The sequence below is a fragment of the Lycium ferocissimum genome, chromosome 12, assembly GCF_029784015.1.
Source record: "Lycium ferocissimum isolate CSIRO_LF1 chromosome 12, AGI_CSIRO_Lferr_CH_V1, whole genome shotgun sequence".
Taxonomy (NCBI): Eukaryota; Viridiplantae; Streptophyta; class Magnoliopsida; order Solanales; family Solanaceae; genus Lycium; species Lycium ferocissimum.
The window spans coordinates 41,655,051-41,672,898 of NC_081353.1; the positions used below are offsets into that span (position 1 = coordinate 41,655,051).

The 17,848-nt window shown below is 31.1% G+C and overlaps 1 protein-coding gene across 1 annotated transcript; it reads left to right on the forward strand.

Annotated features, from left to right (window-relative positions):
• The first annotated feature begins 5,698 nt into the window (after positions 1-5,698).
• LOC132039325 (uncharacterized) lies at positions 5,699-11,006 on the forward strand. Its single transcript, XM_059429827.1, has 3 exons — positions 5,699-6,020; positions 6,650-6,834; positions 10,730-11,006. The coding sequence occupies exons 1-3, from the start codon at positions 5,727-5,729 to the stop codon at positions 11,004-11,006; spliced, it is 756 nt and encodes a 251-aa protein (XP_059285810.1). The 5' UTR covers positions 5,699-5,726.
• Positions 11,007-17,848: the final 6,842 nt, after the last annotated feature.

Genomic DNA, 17,848 nt, shown 5'->3' on the forward strand with positions numbered 1-17,848 from the left:
AAAATTTTATTCCCTTTAATATTTTAACTTCCTTTTTGATGAAATTATTTAATTCAAATCAAATTTGGAACCCGAAAATTTGACATTATAACTTATGTATCCTAATTTTTACAAGTTATTTTAGTTCTAAATAAATAATCTATACATAGTTAATGAACTTTACCTCCTAAGTAAGAACCTTTTTGAGTCTTCAAATGAGTTGGTTTTTAATTTTTAACCTTCAAACGTGGCTGGTCTTTAATTTTTTTCCCTCCTAAATTGAACTTATGCCTAGTTCTTTAAAGGTGCGGGAGATAAATTGTGGGATATTCTGATGAAAAATATAAACTTATGCTCTAAAAAAGTTGTTTGCATTGAGGGACAAAAATTAAAGACCAGCACAAAATAAGAACAAAAGCGCAAATGACCGGTTCTCATGGCCTGTCAACAAGCACGCCTTAGCCCAATTAGTTGGAAAGGTGCTACTCTTCTTCGCACAATTGTCCTCCTTTTGGGTGGTTTTTAAATTTTTCCCCTCAAGTCTTTGGTCTTTAAGTTTTTGTGCTCTGGTTTAAAATTCAATATGGGTTTCGGATTTGAACACTCGCTTAGTCAAAAATTTAAAAAAAATTCATGGCAGTAGTTTAGTTGTTCTGGCCCTCAAATAGACTTTTGCCTTGAGACATATATTTTATTTTTTTACTTTTCAAGGCAAACTTTTAGTTATGCCTTAACTAAAAGTGTGCCCCATAAGACATACTTAAAAGAATGACCCATAAGGCGGAACTTTTTCTTAGGGCATAACTAAAAATTTGCCTTATAAGGCAAAGTCTATGCCTTAAGGAAAAGTTCGGCTTCATGGGCATACTTTTGGTTATGCCTAATTTCAAAATGCATTCCATCAAGACATAACTAAACTATGCTTAAGGTTCCTGCCATTTTTATGCACACTCTTTTAAGTTATATTTTATCCGGCATAGCTTTAATTTTTCTTGAGTGTATCTGATCCGCATTCACGCCCGACACCTTGCGAAATTATTTTTTAATTTTATGCCTGAGCGGGGATTCGAACCCAGAACCTTAGGTATTCACCCACCTTTTCAAGCGAAGGGCAAAACTTAAAGACCACAAATATGAGGGCCAAGATTTAAAAACCACAAATATGAGAGGCAAAATTTAAAGACCACCCAAAAGAAGGGCAATCCGCGCGAAAAAAATGGACGAGTAATTACAAAAAAATAATGGGCAATGCAGGAATGCCCTTATTTTGGAGTGGTCTCTAATTGTTGCCCATTAAATTGGTGGTTTTTTTCCCTTCGTTAGAACTCCTTGGTTTCGGGTTCGAATTCCCGCTCAGTCAAAAATAGATAAAAAGTTTGCAAGACAGAGTTTGGATTAGAAGCGAGAATAAATTAAAAGGAATTTTAAGGAAGAGTTTTGAAGGCAAAATTCTGCCTTGTGGATCCAAGCCTCTGCCTTGCGAAATTTTCTCTCTCTCTCTCTTTTTTTTTTTTTTTTTTTTTAGGTAGCCGGAGTTCGAATCCGTAACTTCTATATTAGGCGAAGGACAAAATTAAGTGACCACCAGGGGCCAAAAATTAAAGACCACCCCAGAAGAAGGGTAATCCGCAGAAAAATAATTGCAACAATTTTTGTTTAGTGACAACAATTCTTCTCTTCTTCTTTTTCTTCTTCTTAATTCATCAATTTTGTCAAGTGATAATTGCTTTCTCTCAATTTTTTTTCCTTTTTCTTGTATAATTTTCCATTATATTTGGGGATCGAAAAGCGGAAGAGAGTAATAAGAATCAGACCTACGTACACGGCTATACCTATATGTGTGAAAGACGCCTACTGATATTACTAGATTAGATTGTAAGTCTTGATATTTCTCCTCTCCCCACAACCAAATTTGTCAACATTATAGAATGTAAATGATAATAAATGAAAAGTTATGCCTTTGCCATTGACTATCATTCTTTTTGTGTTTTGGTGTAAATCAGAAAAATAAAGAGGATATGGTGTAAATGAAACAGCGTATGTTGTATATATTTGGTCAATGTATAGACTTGTAAATGCAATAGTCATGGAAAAAATGTCACCTAAGATTCGCTCTTGACCAATTATTATTATTATTCACGGAGAAGCCTTTATAGCCTAAAGCAAGTAAATTTATACGAAGTAAAATTGAGAGGAAGATCAAGGCTTAATACACATACAACCTCTTAAACTTTTTCGGGGATATTTTATATAGACACTCAAATCCAATCAAGTTTTGATTAGACGCACAAACTCACAATAAAGTGTTGTTAGTCAGACACTTTGGGTTCAAATTTTTGAAATTTTGTTGCGCGTGTTTCATTCATCTATTAGGTAGTTAAGTAAACAACATAAAATATGACATCTCCTTAATTATACACATTTCTCTTAATAAGCCATAAAATCCCATGCATTTTTATGGCAATTGGCTTGATGCGTATAATTAAATGAAAGTGATATATTCTATGTGATTAAGTTAACCACTTAATAGGCAATGAAACACACGCAAAAATATTTCCAAAATTTTGAAATATCTAATTGAACACTTTATCAGGAGTTGAGGTGTTAAACTATGACACGACTTTAATTCATTAGTTCAAATAAAATGCCCTGACAAGTTGAAGGGGTTGGATATGTGCTAAGCCAAAAATAAAAGTTTCATTTGTTCAAAAAGAAAACTTGGAGGTGATGTGTCAGGTTAAAGTTTATTCTATGCCACCAATCACTAAGTAATTTTTGTTGCGTTGTTAGAGCATAGAGAATCCGCTGTAGCACTAGCAATTCCCAACGGTCTGAGGTATCCAGGTTCAAATCCCGGCAGCGGAATACCCTTTTTGATAGTATATTTTTTTTCATTTTTATGTGTGGATTGCCCTTCAAACGCACTGGTCTTTAATTTTTTTCCCTCAAATTGTTGGTCTTTAATTTTCGTCCTTCATTTAAAAAAGTGGCCAAAAGTACCTAGAGGTTCTGGGTTCGAACCCCGCTTTCATGAAACCTCTGCCTTAAGGCCTAACATTTGCACAAAGTTAGGCTTATTCGGGCAAAAGTTAGGCCCTAATAAGCCTAATTTTTCTACGAAACTATGCCTTGCGATTTTTTTTTTGACTGAGCTGGGGTTCTAACCCAAAATCTCGTGGTGATAAAGCAAGAAAGAAAAATTAAAGACATCAAAGAATTGAAAAGCAAAATTTAAAGACCACTCCCCGAATAAGAGGCAATCGGTAAATTGCCCAATTTTTTCTTTCTTTTCATTTGTGCAATATATTATATCATTTTAATTTTGTAAATTATCATGGGAAAATAGGTAATGGATGGTTGAAAAATGAGACCTTCGTATATAAGCACTTGGCCTAAGTTCTTTTTGATGTTTACCAAATATATAAATAACTCCCAAAAATATTTATAAATTACCCGTCAACCCGACTTGTTAACTTATCCAAACACTCGTTAAGACTTTTTGGATTTTTTAAGGGTATGATGTGGCCTCTCCTTGTCATGTCCCTTGTATAATTCAAAATAGTCCAACAGTACTTTAAAAATAAAAAAAATAAAAAAAATAAAAAAAATAAAAAAACTCCTCAAGTTCATTTACTTAAGGCCACTTACGACATAATATAATTATGAAATGCGAAAATGCCAATATCAAAGTGGCTTGATTTAACCTAATAATTGAATAAAGTAATACCGAAATATTTGAAGATATTCAAAAAGCAAAATTTAAGTGTTATATTAACCAACACTATAATCAACGGGGCTTGTATGTCATTGTCACTCAAGCATCCTAAGATTTAATAAATCAATTTGGAATAATAATCTCTCTCGCACCTTTAGTGAGTAAAATCAGAAGGTCCACTTTTCAAAGATATTGGCAATCAAAAACAAAAGCTAAGATCAACATCTATATTCTCAGCTTCCATTGTCCTTTTCACTAATTGGATTTTCTTATTATTTTACAAAGACCTTAATTTTTACTAAAGACAAAAAAAAAAAATGTAGAATTAATTTTCTAGATCATCAATGTTTCTCTTTCCGTATAGAACTTAAATCTCCTTCCATAAGCAACCGTAGTGGGTGCAATGTTGGCCCGTTATAATTGAAAGGATGCTCCTCTATTCATACACTTTGATTTTCAAGACAATTGAATTAATTTTGATAACATTTGAGAAGTACTTTTCTGCATTTTGATATGAGAAAAGCTAAAACTTATACAAATTTTCATTCATTTCTTAAATATTTATAAGCAAAAAATACGGAATATGTTGATCAAATTTACCAGTGTCTGGCGGGGGTCATCACATCTAAAGCTCCTTAAGCTTAAGCATCACATCCACGCTCCTTAAGCTCTCTAGCCATATTATATACTCCTACAATCTAATATTAGTTGATATCAGCTAAAAAAGTATCAGTTATTCTTTTTCCTAGTAATGCCGAAGAGACACCCCCCCCCCACCCCACCCCATAGAAATAAGTACTCTTAATTTTTATTTATTTTCCAATTTGTTTTCTAGATGGTTGGAGTACTTTGTGAAGAAAGATACTGCATTTTGTTATTTATTCAAAAATGATTATGTTCATGGATGCATGAGTGACTTTTCACCGCTAATAATTAGTATATGAGATGATGGTCAAAAACACACCTTAAGTATTACCTTTTTTTGAGTTTCCTACATGAACTATTAGGTTTGAGAGTTTTCTATTTAAACTATCACCAGCTAGTTTACAAAACATACCTCAACTATCAGTTGTCATTGCAAAAAAAAACGAGTCATTTTCGGAGGTTGAAAGTGCAATTCGCTGAGGTTAAAAACCTCTATTATTTGATGTCGACAAATAGTGGAGGTTTTTAACCTCCGCCAATTGCACTTTCAACCTCCGCAATTATCAGTATTTTTGTAATGTTCACTTTTTCTACCTAAACTATCACCAACTAGTTTGCAAAACACACTTCAACTTCTTGATTGTTCACTTTTAATGAGGTGTGTTTTGCAAACTGTTGGTGATAATTAGAGGTAGAAAAGTGAACAACCGATAGTTGAGGTGTGTTTTGCAAAGTAGCTGGTGATAGTTTAGGTAGCAAACTTTCACACCTGATAGTTCAAATAAAACTAAAAAAAAAAGTGATACTTAAGGTGTTTTTGGCTCTTAACTCTTAATATAGCTATGTTAAAAAGATATTGGTACCCCCTTCACGCTCAAATCTTGGGACTTGGATTCACCTATGTGTAAGGTTAAATGTGGAAATTAATCATTAATTATATCTTAGTTTTCTAAAGTAATAAATTTTGGAACAGTTACTTTTAGTAAGCACGATAATTAAAATGGACCGGAAGGAGTAGATGAAATTCAACGTTACTGTATTTTAAAAGAACAACGACCCCGATCGCTTTCTTATCGTTTTACACGTTTTGAGACAACAATAATAAATTAAACTACAACAATCATGCTAAGGGTGTAATATCAGTATCTCCGTTAGATAATGGAAGTACTATATAATGTATGTACACGATTGTTTAGTCTTTGGGAAACAGACAAATTTCTTAGATCCTATTCAGAATCGCCGTTTAACTTTGAAGATTTGGTATCACCTTTACACATTATTACCACTAGCATACTACTATAAATTGAATTGTCTCCTGAAGATGTTTAACAACAAATTAAGCAAACATTCAGATAATTACGTACTTGTCATAATTCAATCAGAATTAATGGCATTGAAGAATATTTATAGAAGAAGTGTTGCAAGTGATGGGAAACTTGAAATGAGTTTGCAAGAATTCAAGAAATGGCTAAAGAGATTTGATACAAACAATGATGGGAAAATAAGCAAAGAACTTCAAGAAGCTGTAAGGGCAAATGGTGGTGGTTGGTTCAGTAGGCTAAAGGGCAGTCGTGGCATAAAAGTTGCAGATGCTAATGGTGATGGATATATTGATGAGAATGAATTTAACAACCTTGTTGAATTTGCACAGAGAAATTTAGGTGTGAGAATTGTATCATATTATTAAGGATGGGTGATCGAGTCTGATAATAATAATGGGCATAAGGAAATTGATGCAATAAAATTGAGTTGCAACTACTACTACTACACACAACTCAAAATCCCGCTGTGTCTAATATCCATATATGGAGTATAATTTATTACTACAATACGAATGTTGAAATAACATCTCTACCTCACAAAGGTAGGAGTAAGGTCTAATGTATTACATCCTATCCTCTCCAGATTACACTTATAATATTACACCGGATATATTGCTATTGTTATTACTATTATATGAATGCTTGTTTGCATCACAACAATATAATTCAGTCATGTTTATGTCTGTGGTATCGAACCATAGATAAGAGTCTCTTATATATATAATGTGTATATGTTTGTGTTTCTCAATTTCTCATTATTCCCCTTCCCTTCTCCCAATCTCCTTACGTAATGAAACAAAAATTAAAAAAGGAAAAGAAAAGGTATTGGGCTTAAAACATACTCCTATTCATATATTTATGGGAAATCTACATGGTGTAGTTAACATTAGACCTTTTTTTTATTTAATAGCTATACTTTAATTTATTTACACCTCGTAGCTAAAAGGTGTATATCAATTACACTCTATAACTAAAACATACAAAATAGGTTAAAATAAAAAAGCAACCTCTGTATCCACATTTTTCTCTCTCCTCCCTCCTTCTCCCTCCCTTCTGCTCTCAATATCGCTGTCGGAGCTCTGGCGAACGAGCTCCGGTCACTGCTCCCTCATCGTCACCACTGCTTCCTGCGAAAGCCAGACGGAACATTGTAGGGATATTTCTTGTACCTGGGTAATCCCTAATTAATTCATGTTGCTGTTGGTTGTGGTTCGTGTTGTTGTTGTTGTAGTTCGCCGGAGAAGTAAGCTCCGGCGATGGCTGGTGTTGTTGTTGTGGCGGAGAATATTAGGAGACTTTGTATTCATTTTGACTTTGCTCTTATTATTGTTGGTCGTGGTGGTTGTTATTGTTCGCCGTCTCTCTTTTCTCCCTCACGACAACGGCGGCTTACAACTCGCTCCCGTAGCAAATCGATTCGGACGGAAACAGTCAGATCTGGCGGGAAATGGCTTTTTATTTTTGAATATAATCCGGTGTTGATGACGATGACGATACGCGATCGATCGACGGGAACAACCAAATGCGTCGAATCACGGAATTTTATTTCTTGTATACAAATGAATACAAATAATTTTGAAGTGTATACAAATGAATAGAAGTGAAATTTATTCCTTGTATTCAGTTTTTGAGTGTATTCATTAATTTTTTTAGTGCAAATTTTTGTGTATTTGATGTTTTAGTCGAATACATCTGATTTGAATATAGCAAAATCTGACTCAACCGAATTTTGAATACAATCCGATTTCTGAATACAAACTACTGTAGCAAACTACTGTAGCGCGGACTGTAGCTACGAAATGTAATTAGCTAAAATGTAGCTATGCCCAATTTAAAACCCCTAAATGTTAGTCATTTATGTAAAATTCCCTATATTTATCATGACATGCACAACTAAGATTTTTAATACCATCGTTTAAATTTTAACCTCATCTAAAAATGTTTTGCAAAAATATGTTAGCGATCAGCATTGGCTAGTAAAATCCTAATGAATTGCTAGGATTTCAAATTAATGGGGAAAACATATGCCTTGTCACAAATCTTAATATATTTCAGATTGATGGGCACAAAGTATCTTGTCATAAGTCCTAACAGCTCGTTAGAATTTTGGACCAAATCCTAAATCACCATAACTTTCTTCGTAAAAATTTCACTACCACGTTTTGCTTCAAATTTAGTCCAAGTGATCAACTTACGACTCCAAACCTGATACTGAATCTTTGAATACCACTCTCAACAATTTCCCATGGTTGAATTCAAATCAATCCTTCAAAAATCACATATGTTACAAGATATTCATATATACTACTCAAATTGAAAAGGAAAAAAGAAACAAATTCACATATAATTAATTGACCCAATCTCGACAACCTTCAATTCAAATTCTCGTGTCACAAGTTTGTATTTTAATAACCATCATTACCGTTGTGAACAATTTTTACTATCATGTTAACTACTCCTCAGTCCCATTTTATATGATGCAATTTGTCTAGATTCGTAGTGTAAGAGGGCAAAAAAAGTTTTTTTTTAAAATTCTACAAGTCATAGATATTTTTATGACTATAAGTAATCTCATTAAAGGTAAAATGACAAGTTTAAAGTTAAAATATTTCTAAATAAGTGTGTATTGATGAACAATTCTTGGAAAGTCTGATTTTACCTTCAATCTCACAATGAAATTTTGTCATCCTCATAGAAATTAGTGATTGAAAAATATTTATGCGCACACACACATCCTCGTAAAAATTTGTCACACTCAGATTCGCTCTTGACCAAGATTCTATTAGTCACGGAGAAGCATTTTTCTATACCTGAAACTAAGATTGAGAGGAAAAATCAAAGTTCCATTTGTTCAAAAAATAAAACTTGGAGGTTCTATGTAACATAAAGTTTAAACTATGCCACAAATCTCAGATAAATGATTTTTGTTGCAACGTTAAAGCATATGGAATCCGCTGTAGCACTGGCAATTCCCATTTATAAGGAATCTGGGTTCAAATCCTGGCAGCGGAATATCCTTTTTTGATAGTATATTTTTTTCCTTTTCATTTGTAAACTTTTATCATTTTAATTTCTGTAAATTTTCATGAAAAATAGGTAATGGATGGTGAAAATATATAAGAAAGATACAATTAGTAGGCAAATAACGCTAAGGAAGTTATCAAAAAAGCGTTTGCGTCTGCACTAGTTCAAGATTATGAAAGGGGTCGGGGGAAAGGCGGACTAAAAGGGTTTGTTGTACGCGGCCTTACCTGCGTTTTACGAGAAGGTTGTTTCCACGGCAATCGGTGGCCTTTAATGGCACATGCGCAACAACTTTTCGCTAAAACACTAAGGATTATTATTACTTCAAAACACTAAAGCAAATTATTGTTACTCAATCAATTTTTTTTTTTTTTTTTAATCCGTGTGAATTCAAATGATGCCACATAAATTGAGACAGAGAGCATATGATAGAGTGATGAAAAAATCTCTTTCTTTTGTGCTACATATAAAATTAGTTTTAAATTAACAAGTCGTTTAATTTTTTCTAAAATTACTAACTAATTTTGTAGCGAAGAAGTCACAAAGTTTTGCTTCAGTTGTCTTTTGCAATACCTAGACAAAGTCAAGTAACATTATAATTATAAAAAATAATTTAGTGGCTTTTCTAATAATTCAAGTAAAGTGACCTTCTCTATACAAAAAAAAATAAAAAAAATTAGTAATTTTGATATAATAAAATGAAAATGACCATCAAAAAAATTGACCGGCTAGATACTTATTGGCAGCACATTAATTAAAGTTTTATCATTTTCGGCGAAGAGAAACCAATAGTAGTTCTGATTAAAACATGAAACAAAACTAGTTAAGTTTGAAATAGAAAGCTTGATGGTTAATGTTACAACTTACAACACCATAATCACGTGACATTCAATTTTTTGTTTTCGTTATTATTAAAAATTTTATTGTGTTATATCATCAAATTCGTTTGTAACGATTTCGTTATTATTAAAAATTTTATTGTGTTATATCATCAAATTCGTTTGTAACGATTTCGTTATTATTAAAATTTTTATTGTAGGAATAATTAGTGTTACATGTCTTTTTTATGTTTATTATTTATTCAAAAATGACTGTGTTCATGACTATGTTCATGAATGCAAGGGTGATTTTTTGCCGCCAGTAATTGACATATGTTAAAAATATCAATGTCCAGTTTACGCTGAAATTCTAAATCCGCCTTTGAGTAAAGGTAAAGGTGAAAACTACTAATTAATTATATCTTGTTTTTTCAAAATACTACTCTCTCTGTCTCATATTATTTGGTCACTTTCCCTTTTGCACGCCCCTTAAAAAATCATAAATAAAAGATAAATTTTACTACCTTACCCCTATCTCTCTCCAATAAATACATTCTAATCAAAATTGACTATTTTCAAGAATATTTAATACTAAGGGTAAGATGGAAAAAAAATTAATTAATTTTGTCTTGATTTTGTAAATGAACAAATAATTTGGGACATATATTTTTAGTAATAGTAATATGAAATGGAGGGAGTAAGTACTAACTATCTTGGACTAGTTAAGCACGACATTTAAAATGGACCGAAGAGACTAGATGAGATTCAACGCAGCTGGTTTCTTCTCGTTTTACATGTTTCTATAGGAACAGCAATATAATATTGATAAATTAAACTAAAGCAATCTGCTTTTTATCATATCTAAATCTCGAGATAATAAAATTATATTGATATGTACACACTAGTTTAGTCTTTAAAAAAATCTCTTAGATCCGATTCAGAATCCCCGTTTAATTTTGAAGTATAAATTAAAGATATTTGAAAAATAATTTGAACTTTTCCCATCCTTACAAAGACAATTGGGCCATAATTAATTGTTGATTCTTGATTCGAATAATGTACGTACAAATCGCTTTTGGTTCTAATATGTCCGCTAATTGATTTTATTATACTACTAGCATACTAGTATACATTGGTTTGTCTCCTGAAGATGTTTAACAACAAACTAAGCAAACATTCAGATAATTAACTTGTCATAATTCAATCTGAATTAAATAGCGTTGAAGAATACTTATAGAAGAAGAATTGCAAGTGATGGGAAACTTGAAATTAGTTTGCAAGAATAAGCAAATTGATACAAACAATGATGGGAAAATAAGCAAAAAAGAATTTCAAGAGGCTGTAAGGGCAAATGGTGGTTGTAAAGTTCAAAGGCTAAAGGGCAGACGTGGCATAAAAGCTGCAGATACTAATGGTGATGGATATATTGACGAGAATGAATTTAACAATCTTGTTGAATTTGCTCAGAGGAATTTAGGTGTGAGAATCGTATCAAACTATTAAATTTTCTTTTTCTTTTTGGGATGGGTGGTTGAGCCTATTAATTTTTAAGAGGAATAAAACAAATAAACAAATCGCACCAAAAAAAAAACCCGATCTAGAATGATTGTTTGGTTTTAAAAACAAAAACCCGAACTTATTGGTTTGGATTTGAATGATTAAGATTGAATCAAACTAGATCTCTATTACATTTATAAAATTTCAAACACATTTTATACATAGAAATATTTATTTATAATGGAATTTACTAAATGTTTCTTTAACTTTTTCATAGTTTTTTGTCTTTTAACATATTATTTGGAACAACAATATAATATTAATAAATTTAACTAAAGCAATCTGCATGGGATATCAAATAAAACTCAACAAAAGTATATCAATACTAATGTCTTTAAAAGACAAATTTCTTAACACTAGAATAACAATAATTTTGATATCTATTCTTTAGTTATTATTTAGTTTAGAAAGTGAAAATACATAACTTAATTTTGATTTTTTTCTTTAATATTTATACGTAATTAATCGCTTTTGGTTCTTATATGTCCGGCATAATTGATTTTATTATACTACTAGCATACTATAAATTAGTTGTATTTATCCTGTAGTATGACTTAGTACTTTTAGATTCATGATAATTTTATTTTATGCAATTTCATTAATATTTTTCGTTGAATAGTTTAGTAGAATGTCATCTCTCAAGTTTTGGGTTGAAATTTCTTAATAAATATCAAATTGATACAAACAATGATGGGAAAATAAGCAAAAAAGAACTTCAAGAGGCTGTAAGGGCAAATGGTGGTGGTTGGTTCAGTAGGCTAAAGGGCAGACGTGGCATAAAAGCTGCAGATACTAATGGTGATGGATATATTGATGAGAATGAATTTAACAATCTTGTTGTTTGTTTGGTTTGGTTTATGAGAATTTAAAAACTATGCAATTGGTTTGGTTTTCTTTTTGGGATGGGTGGTTGAGCCCCTATATTAATAGTGGGTAAAGGGAAATTGATGTAATAAAATTGAGTTGCAACTGCTACACACAACTCAATATCCCTGTGTGTCTAAAATCCATATATATATATTTTTATTTATTTTTTATTTTTACCAACATCCATATTTAATTTATTACTATCATATTATATTATTTCCTCCGTCCCAATTTATATGAGGGTTGACTTATTTGGGAGTCAAACTGCTCTTTCTTTTACTACAATTTTCTCCAACTCTTTTCATGTATTGAATTATTAATTATGCATACTTATAGTATTTTTTTTATGTAGTTTTCAAATATGTAAATTTTATTACTCCGTATAAAATACTCGAAGAATCTATGTTTGAAATTGTAGTCAAAGAAAGAGTTGTTTGACTCTCCAAATAGATAGACTCTCATATAAATTGGGACAGAGAGGGTATAGTTTATAGTTTTCATTTGCTCTTATAATTTCATGTAGGGTTCGAAAGAGGTCAAAGTGCTCCTTTAATTTTTCTGATTCTTTTGGATTAAGTGTGAAAAATATATCAATGGTGTCTCTAGATCATTTTTTAAGGGTTTGTAATACATGTTTTGGTTTGGGAAAGTAATTGAAGACTTGCAGTGACTGACTCTCGTGGCTGGTCAACAAGCATTAGTCATTTGCACCTTGGTCCCTGTTTTGTGCTGGTCTTTAATTTTTGTTATCAACAAACAACTTTTTTGCGGGGCATATATTTATAGTTTCACGTCAAAATATTCCACAAGTTATGTCCCACGCACTTAAAAAATGTAGGCCTCGCTAGACATAAGTTAGAGTTTGAAGGCCAAAAATTAAAGACCAGGCCTAAAGACAAACCGTGCAATTTCTTCCAGCAAGCACGCCTTAGCCCTAAGGTATTGGGCTTATCTCGAGCCCAATTAGTTAGACGAATAGTCACAGAAAAATAATGACAACAATTCTTTTTCTTCTTAATGACAACAATTTTTCTTCTCTCTATTTCATCAATTTTGTCAAGTGATAATTTCTCTCTCTCAATTTTTCATTATATTTGGGGATCTGGAAGGCAGGGAGGGTATTAAGAATCAAACCTTCACGACTATACTTATTGTGTGAAAGACTCCTTTTGTATCACTAAACTATAAATCTTGCCTTGGTATTCCTCTTATCTCACAATGAAATTTTGTCAACGTTATAAAAATTAGTGAATGATAATTAATGAAAAGTTATGCGCGCGCACATATTGTTACTTATGTTTGATGTAAATCGTAAAATGTTAAAGGATATGGTGCAAATGAAACATATATGTTATACACATTAGGTCAAGGGATACCTGTAATAGTCATCAATGAAGTTTGTGTTGAGAGTTTGTGAGCTTTTTTAATCTTATTTAGGATTCACCTTAAAATATAAATATATTTCTTGTAGTCTAAGTTTATGAGTTTACTTATTTAAGAACCGTAGAATTTCTTACCTAACATAGAAAATTCTTGTATGTACTTATGGAACTTATGGAATTGGCTCAGATCGCTCTTGACTAAGATTATGTTATTTATGGAGAAATTGACAGGGAAAATTAAAAGGTATTTTTTGTAAGGGTGTCAAATTTGGCCCAAAAGGTGATTGTCCGCCCAACCCGCCCAAAATTTTATGGTTTGGGCTCAAGATAATTTCACATTGGGTTGATTTTAGCGATCCAACATAAGCGTTTTAAAGTAATCTCCAATCCTAAACATAATCTTAGCCCAATTCTAGCCTTTTTTAAGATTTACTTAAATTTGGGTTTATTGCTCGAGTCTACTATATTTTTTTTTATATATACACTTTTCTTGTATCATGTACAGTATCTTATAAGTTTGTAGTGTCTTTTATATGAAGGAAAATATTTTTCACGAAAACTGTTTTGCTCAAAAATATTTACCATGGAAAATGGTTTCCTCAAAAATATTTTCGAAAAATCCGTGAAAATATTTTTCGCGAAAAATGTATTTCTAGAAAATATTTTCCACGAAAATGTTTTACTAGAAAATAGACCCTTCAAAAAAATTGGATCAAGTTGGGCGAGTCATGACCCAACCCATTTTAAATTTCATTTTGAAAAGTAACTTTTGGTCAATGATAGCTTCAACCCATTTATCACTTTTTATTTTGATTGGCCCAATTTCAGCCCAACCCGCCCATTTGACACCCCTAATTGTTTGTCTAACGAAAAAACTTGGAGGTTATATGTAGCTTAAAGTTTATTCTATGTTATAAGTAATATTTGTTGCATCTACATGGCATATAGAATCCGCTGTAGCACTGGCAATTCCCATTATTAAAGGAATCCGGGTTCAAACCCCGGCAGCGGAATACCTTTTTTGATAGTATTTTTTTCTTTTCAATTGTCCAATTATATCCTTTTAATTTCTGTAAATTATCATGGGAAAATAGGTAATTGATGATTGAAAATAAGAAGACACAATAAAATAAGAAGACACAAGTACATAAGATCAATATCAAGATTATTACATATTTATATTGATAAGAAAATGATTGATCGACGCCTCAACAATAGTCAAATTACATGAAGGTAAAAGTTACTACATACATACATTAGTGATGAAACAAATCTATTTCTTTTGCGCTAAATATAGAATTAATTTCATCATTCAACGTTTATTTTATTGCAATAAAGTTATGAACTGTTTTTTTATAATTAAAAATATCTCAACTTTATCTAAATATAACAACAATTACTAACTATTTTTATATAATCATAAAATGAATTAATTTTGCCTAAGTATCATAGAAAATTTCTCATTTATTTTCTCGTGCTGAATTTTTATAATACCTAAGAAAAGGTAAGTGACACTTCCGCTTTTAAAAAATAGTTTAATAAGATGAAACAAAACTAGTTACCTTTGGAGCAGAAAGCTTGATAGTTTTTTTATATATGTTATAACATCATTGTCACCTGACATTCTATTGTTTTGATTGTTATTGAATTACATTATATTGTATTGTCAAATTTGTTGTTAAGTAAAAATTATATTAATGTTTGATTTAATAATTTGATCGTGTCGTTATCTTATTTTTTCTCATCTTGTTCTTATATTTAATAATTCTTTTTACTCTTTACCCTATCATTTTTATAAAATAACTTTAACACATACTCTATTTTCTTTGTAATATTGTAAGTTATTTTTTAGATTGCTGGTGTGTGACTATGACATTATCAAAAGACTAAAAAGATATAATCTATTCAAACATTGGATTCATCACCATAGGAGCAATACATTATAAACCGTGTGATATATATAACAACCATCCAAACAAGTTGTACAGAAACAAACTACACAAGGTTTTGTTACGTACTACATTTATTCCTAAGGTTTAATTAGATCATATTACATAGGCAAATTAATTAATTCCTCCACAAAGGGGTACCGTTAGATCTCGGGTGTTCGAGCCAGAGAACCTTAATTTGGTAAGGAATAGTATACCTCCTTACTGGTTCGACATGGCTCGAATTCGGATTACTCATATCAGTAGATTTCATACGTGATGCCTAAGGAAATTAAAAAGAAGAAGAAGGATTACATATATAGACAAATATACACTTAATTATGTAAGTGTAAAGCCCCATTTGATAGCATATTGAACTAGTGCATCCATCTCATCATCAAATATAAGACCATCTTTGTTTTTATCAGCATGCTGCATTGCTTGATAAGCTCTCGTACCACAAAACCATATCCCCAAATCTTTGAAAGCGACCTTCAATTCTTGCCTATTCAATTTCCCATCTTTGTTTTTGTCGTACCTCTGAAGAATACATTTTATTTCCTCCTCGGATAGCGGTTTTTCTAAGTTTTTGGTCTCAAATGTATGCATGATTGATATTGTTACTGCTAATCTAACGTTTGTTTTGAGATGGTTTGTGTTATAATTTCCAGGAACCACATTAAGGGGTTTTTTTATAGGTGCAAAAAGTGGTAACAATGTTCGTAAATAGTTGAGTCGTGTGGCGAACAAGATTTCCGTCGAATTCAAAAATAAAAAATAAAATATGTAAAAAGCTTTAAGGGTTGACATCTCTATATATACATAAAAAATAATTTTAACCTTATAAAAACAGTGTTTTTTTCCGCCGAGGGGGTTCGGATGAACACCTCGGCTCTATGTGGCTCCGCCACTGGTTGAGTGTGTTGTTTTCAAGAATTGTATTCTTGATCTAAAATAGAGTAAAGGATTTATCTTTTTATCTATAGATAATAATAGAATCTAGTTCTTTTTGTCTTGGGTAACCTCTTACTCACATGTTACATTTTATTTAGAATATGATTGAGTGATCTAAGGTGATGGTATACTGCATTCTACCTACTAGAGGTCTAGAGCCTTCTAAAATCTTCAAGATTCTTTTAAAAAAAGAAAAAACAAAAAGGTAAAGTGACGAAATGAAAACCAAATGTAATAGGATAATCAAGTTCTGAACCCCTCTCAACTAAGATTTTTTTTTTTTTTTTTTAAGAAAAAAAGATGTGATAAAGTAATTAAGGGAACTAACAAATGTGAATTAATTAAAAAGTACAAATTAACTTATTTTGACCCCAATTTGGCTAGTTTATAAGACTAGGGATAATAGTACTTTTGGTCATTCGGTTATTGGTGAATTCTGGTTTGATTTTGTGATATGTGACTTAGTATATTTAACTTTCAATTATTAAAATGTGTAATTTTGGTCCCTTTATGCAGAAATATGTTAAATTCAGATTATTTTTAGACGTATATTACCCCCAAATATAGAGTAACAACACAAGCTTAATATAACACATCGGTAATAAAATAGTGTTATTAAAATTTATGAATATTCCCAAGCAAAGGAATTAAAAATGCACATTTCAAATAATTGATAGTTAAATATATTTCGTCAAATATCACAAAAACTGAAATAAAATGTATCAATAAAGATGTAAATTGTGTGAAAAATGCACTTGATTTTTTCTGATCCAAATCGTTTTGAAGCGTCTAATTTATCAACAAAATGAATGGCAATTTGGGAAAGAAAACTTCTAATTTTTTACCTAGATAAAGTACCCCTCAGTCGAATTTACATATGGTGGTGATTAGATACAGAGTTTAAAATAATAATTTAACATATGTAAATGTAATTTACTAGTAAATGAAAGAAAAATATTAAATAGATTCGAATGTTAGAAACACTTCATTGAAGTTTAAAACCTGAACAAAGGGTAAGTTTAACTGAAAGTCGTAAATAATATATTATTAAAAAAAGTGTTCCACAAATTGAGATAATGAAAGTATATGATTCTAAATTTTCTTGCAGTTAGTTTACGCAAATGTCTAACTATATTCAGATTTTATTCCTATTTTACAAAGTTAAGCATATAGCCCTTGGAACTAATAAAATATTAGACTGTTGTCTAACATATACAAAATTTTAAATAGCTATTTAACATTTTCTTAAGATAACTAGTATGCTCAAAAGATATTTAAAAGGCTATAAGTTCCAAGATATAAATAAATAAATAAAAGAATCGTTTACTAGATAACTATCTAAAAAGGAATACCCGGCTAAAATTCCTTGTTTTATATTTCGAGATACCAATTAGTCCATCGTGTGGTGCATTGCAAATGGATAAGAGAGAGAATCGTACAACATTTGAAAGATAATTTGTTCAATTATCCTATTAAGGTTCTTGACGTAATCTGCTAAGAGTCACCCTCTATGACGTCATTAGTTAAATAAAAATCTTTTCTGATGGTTTTACAACGACATCAACAATAATAATATACCACCTCTAATCTTGCAAGTAGAGTGTAGGGAGAATAAGATGTACGTAGATCTTATCATTTAATTTAGTGATGGTTATAT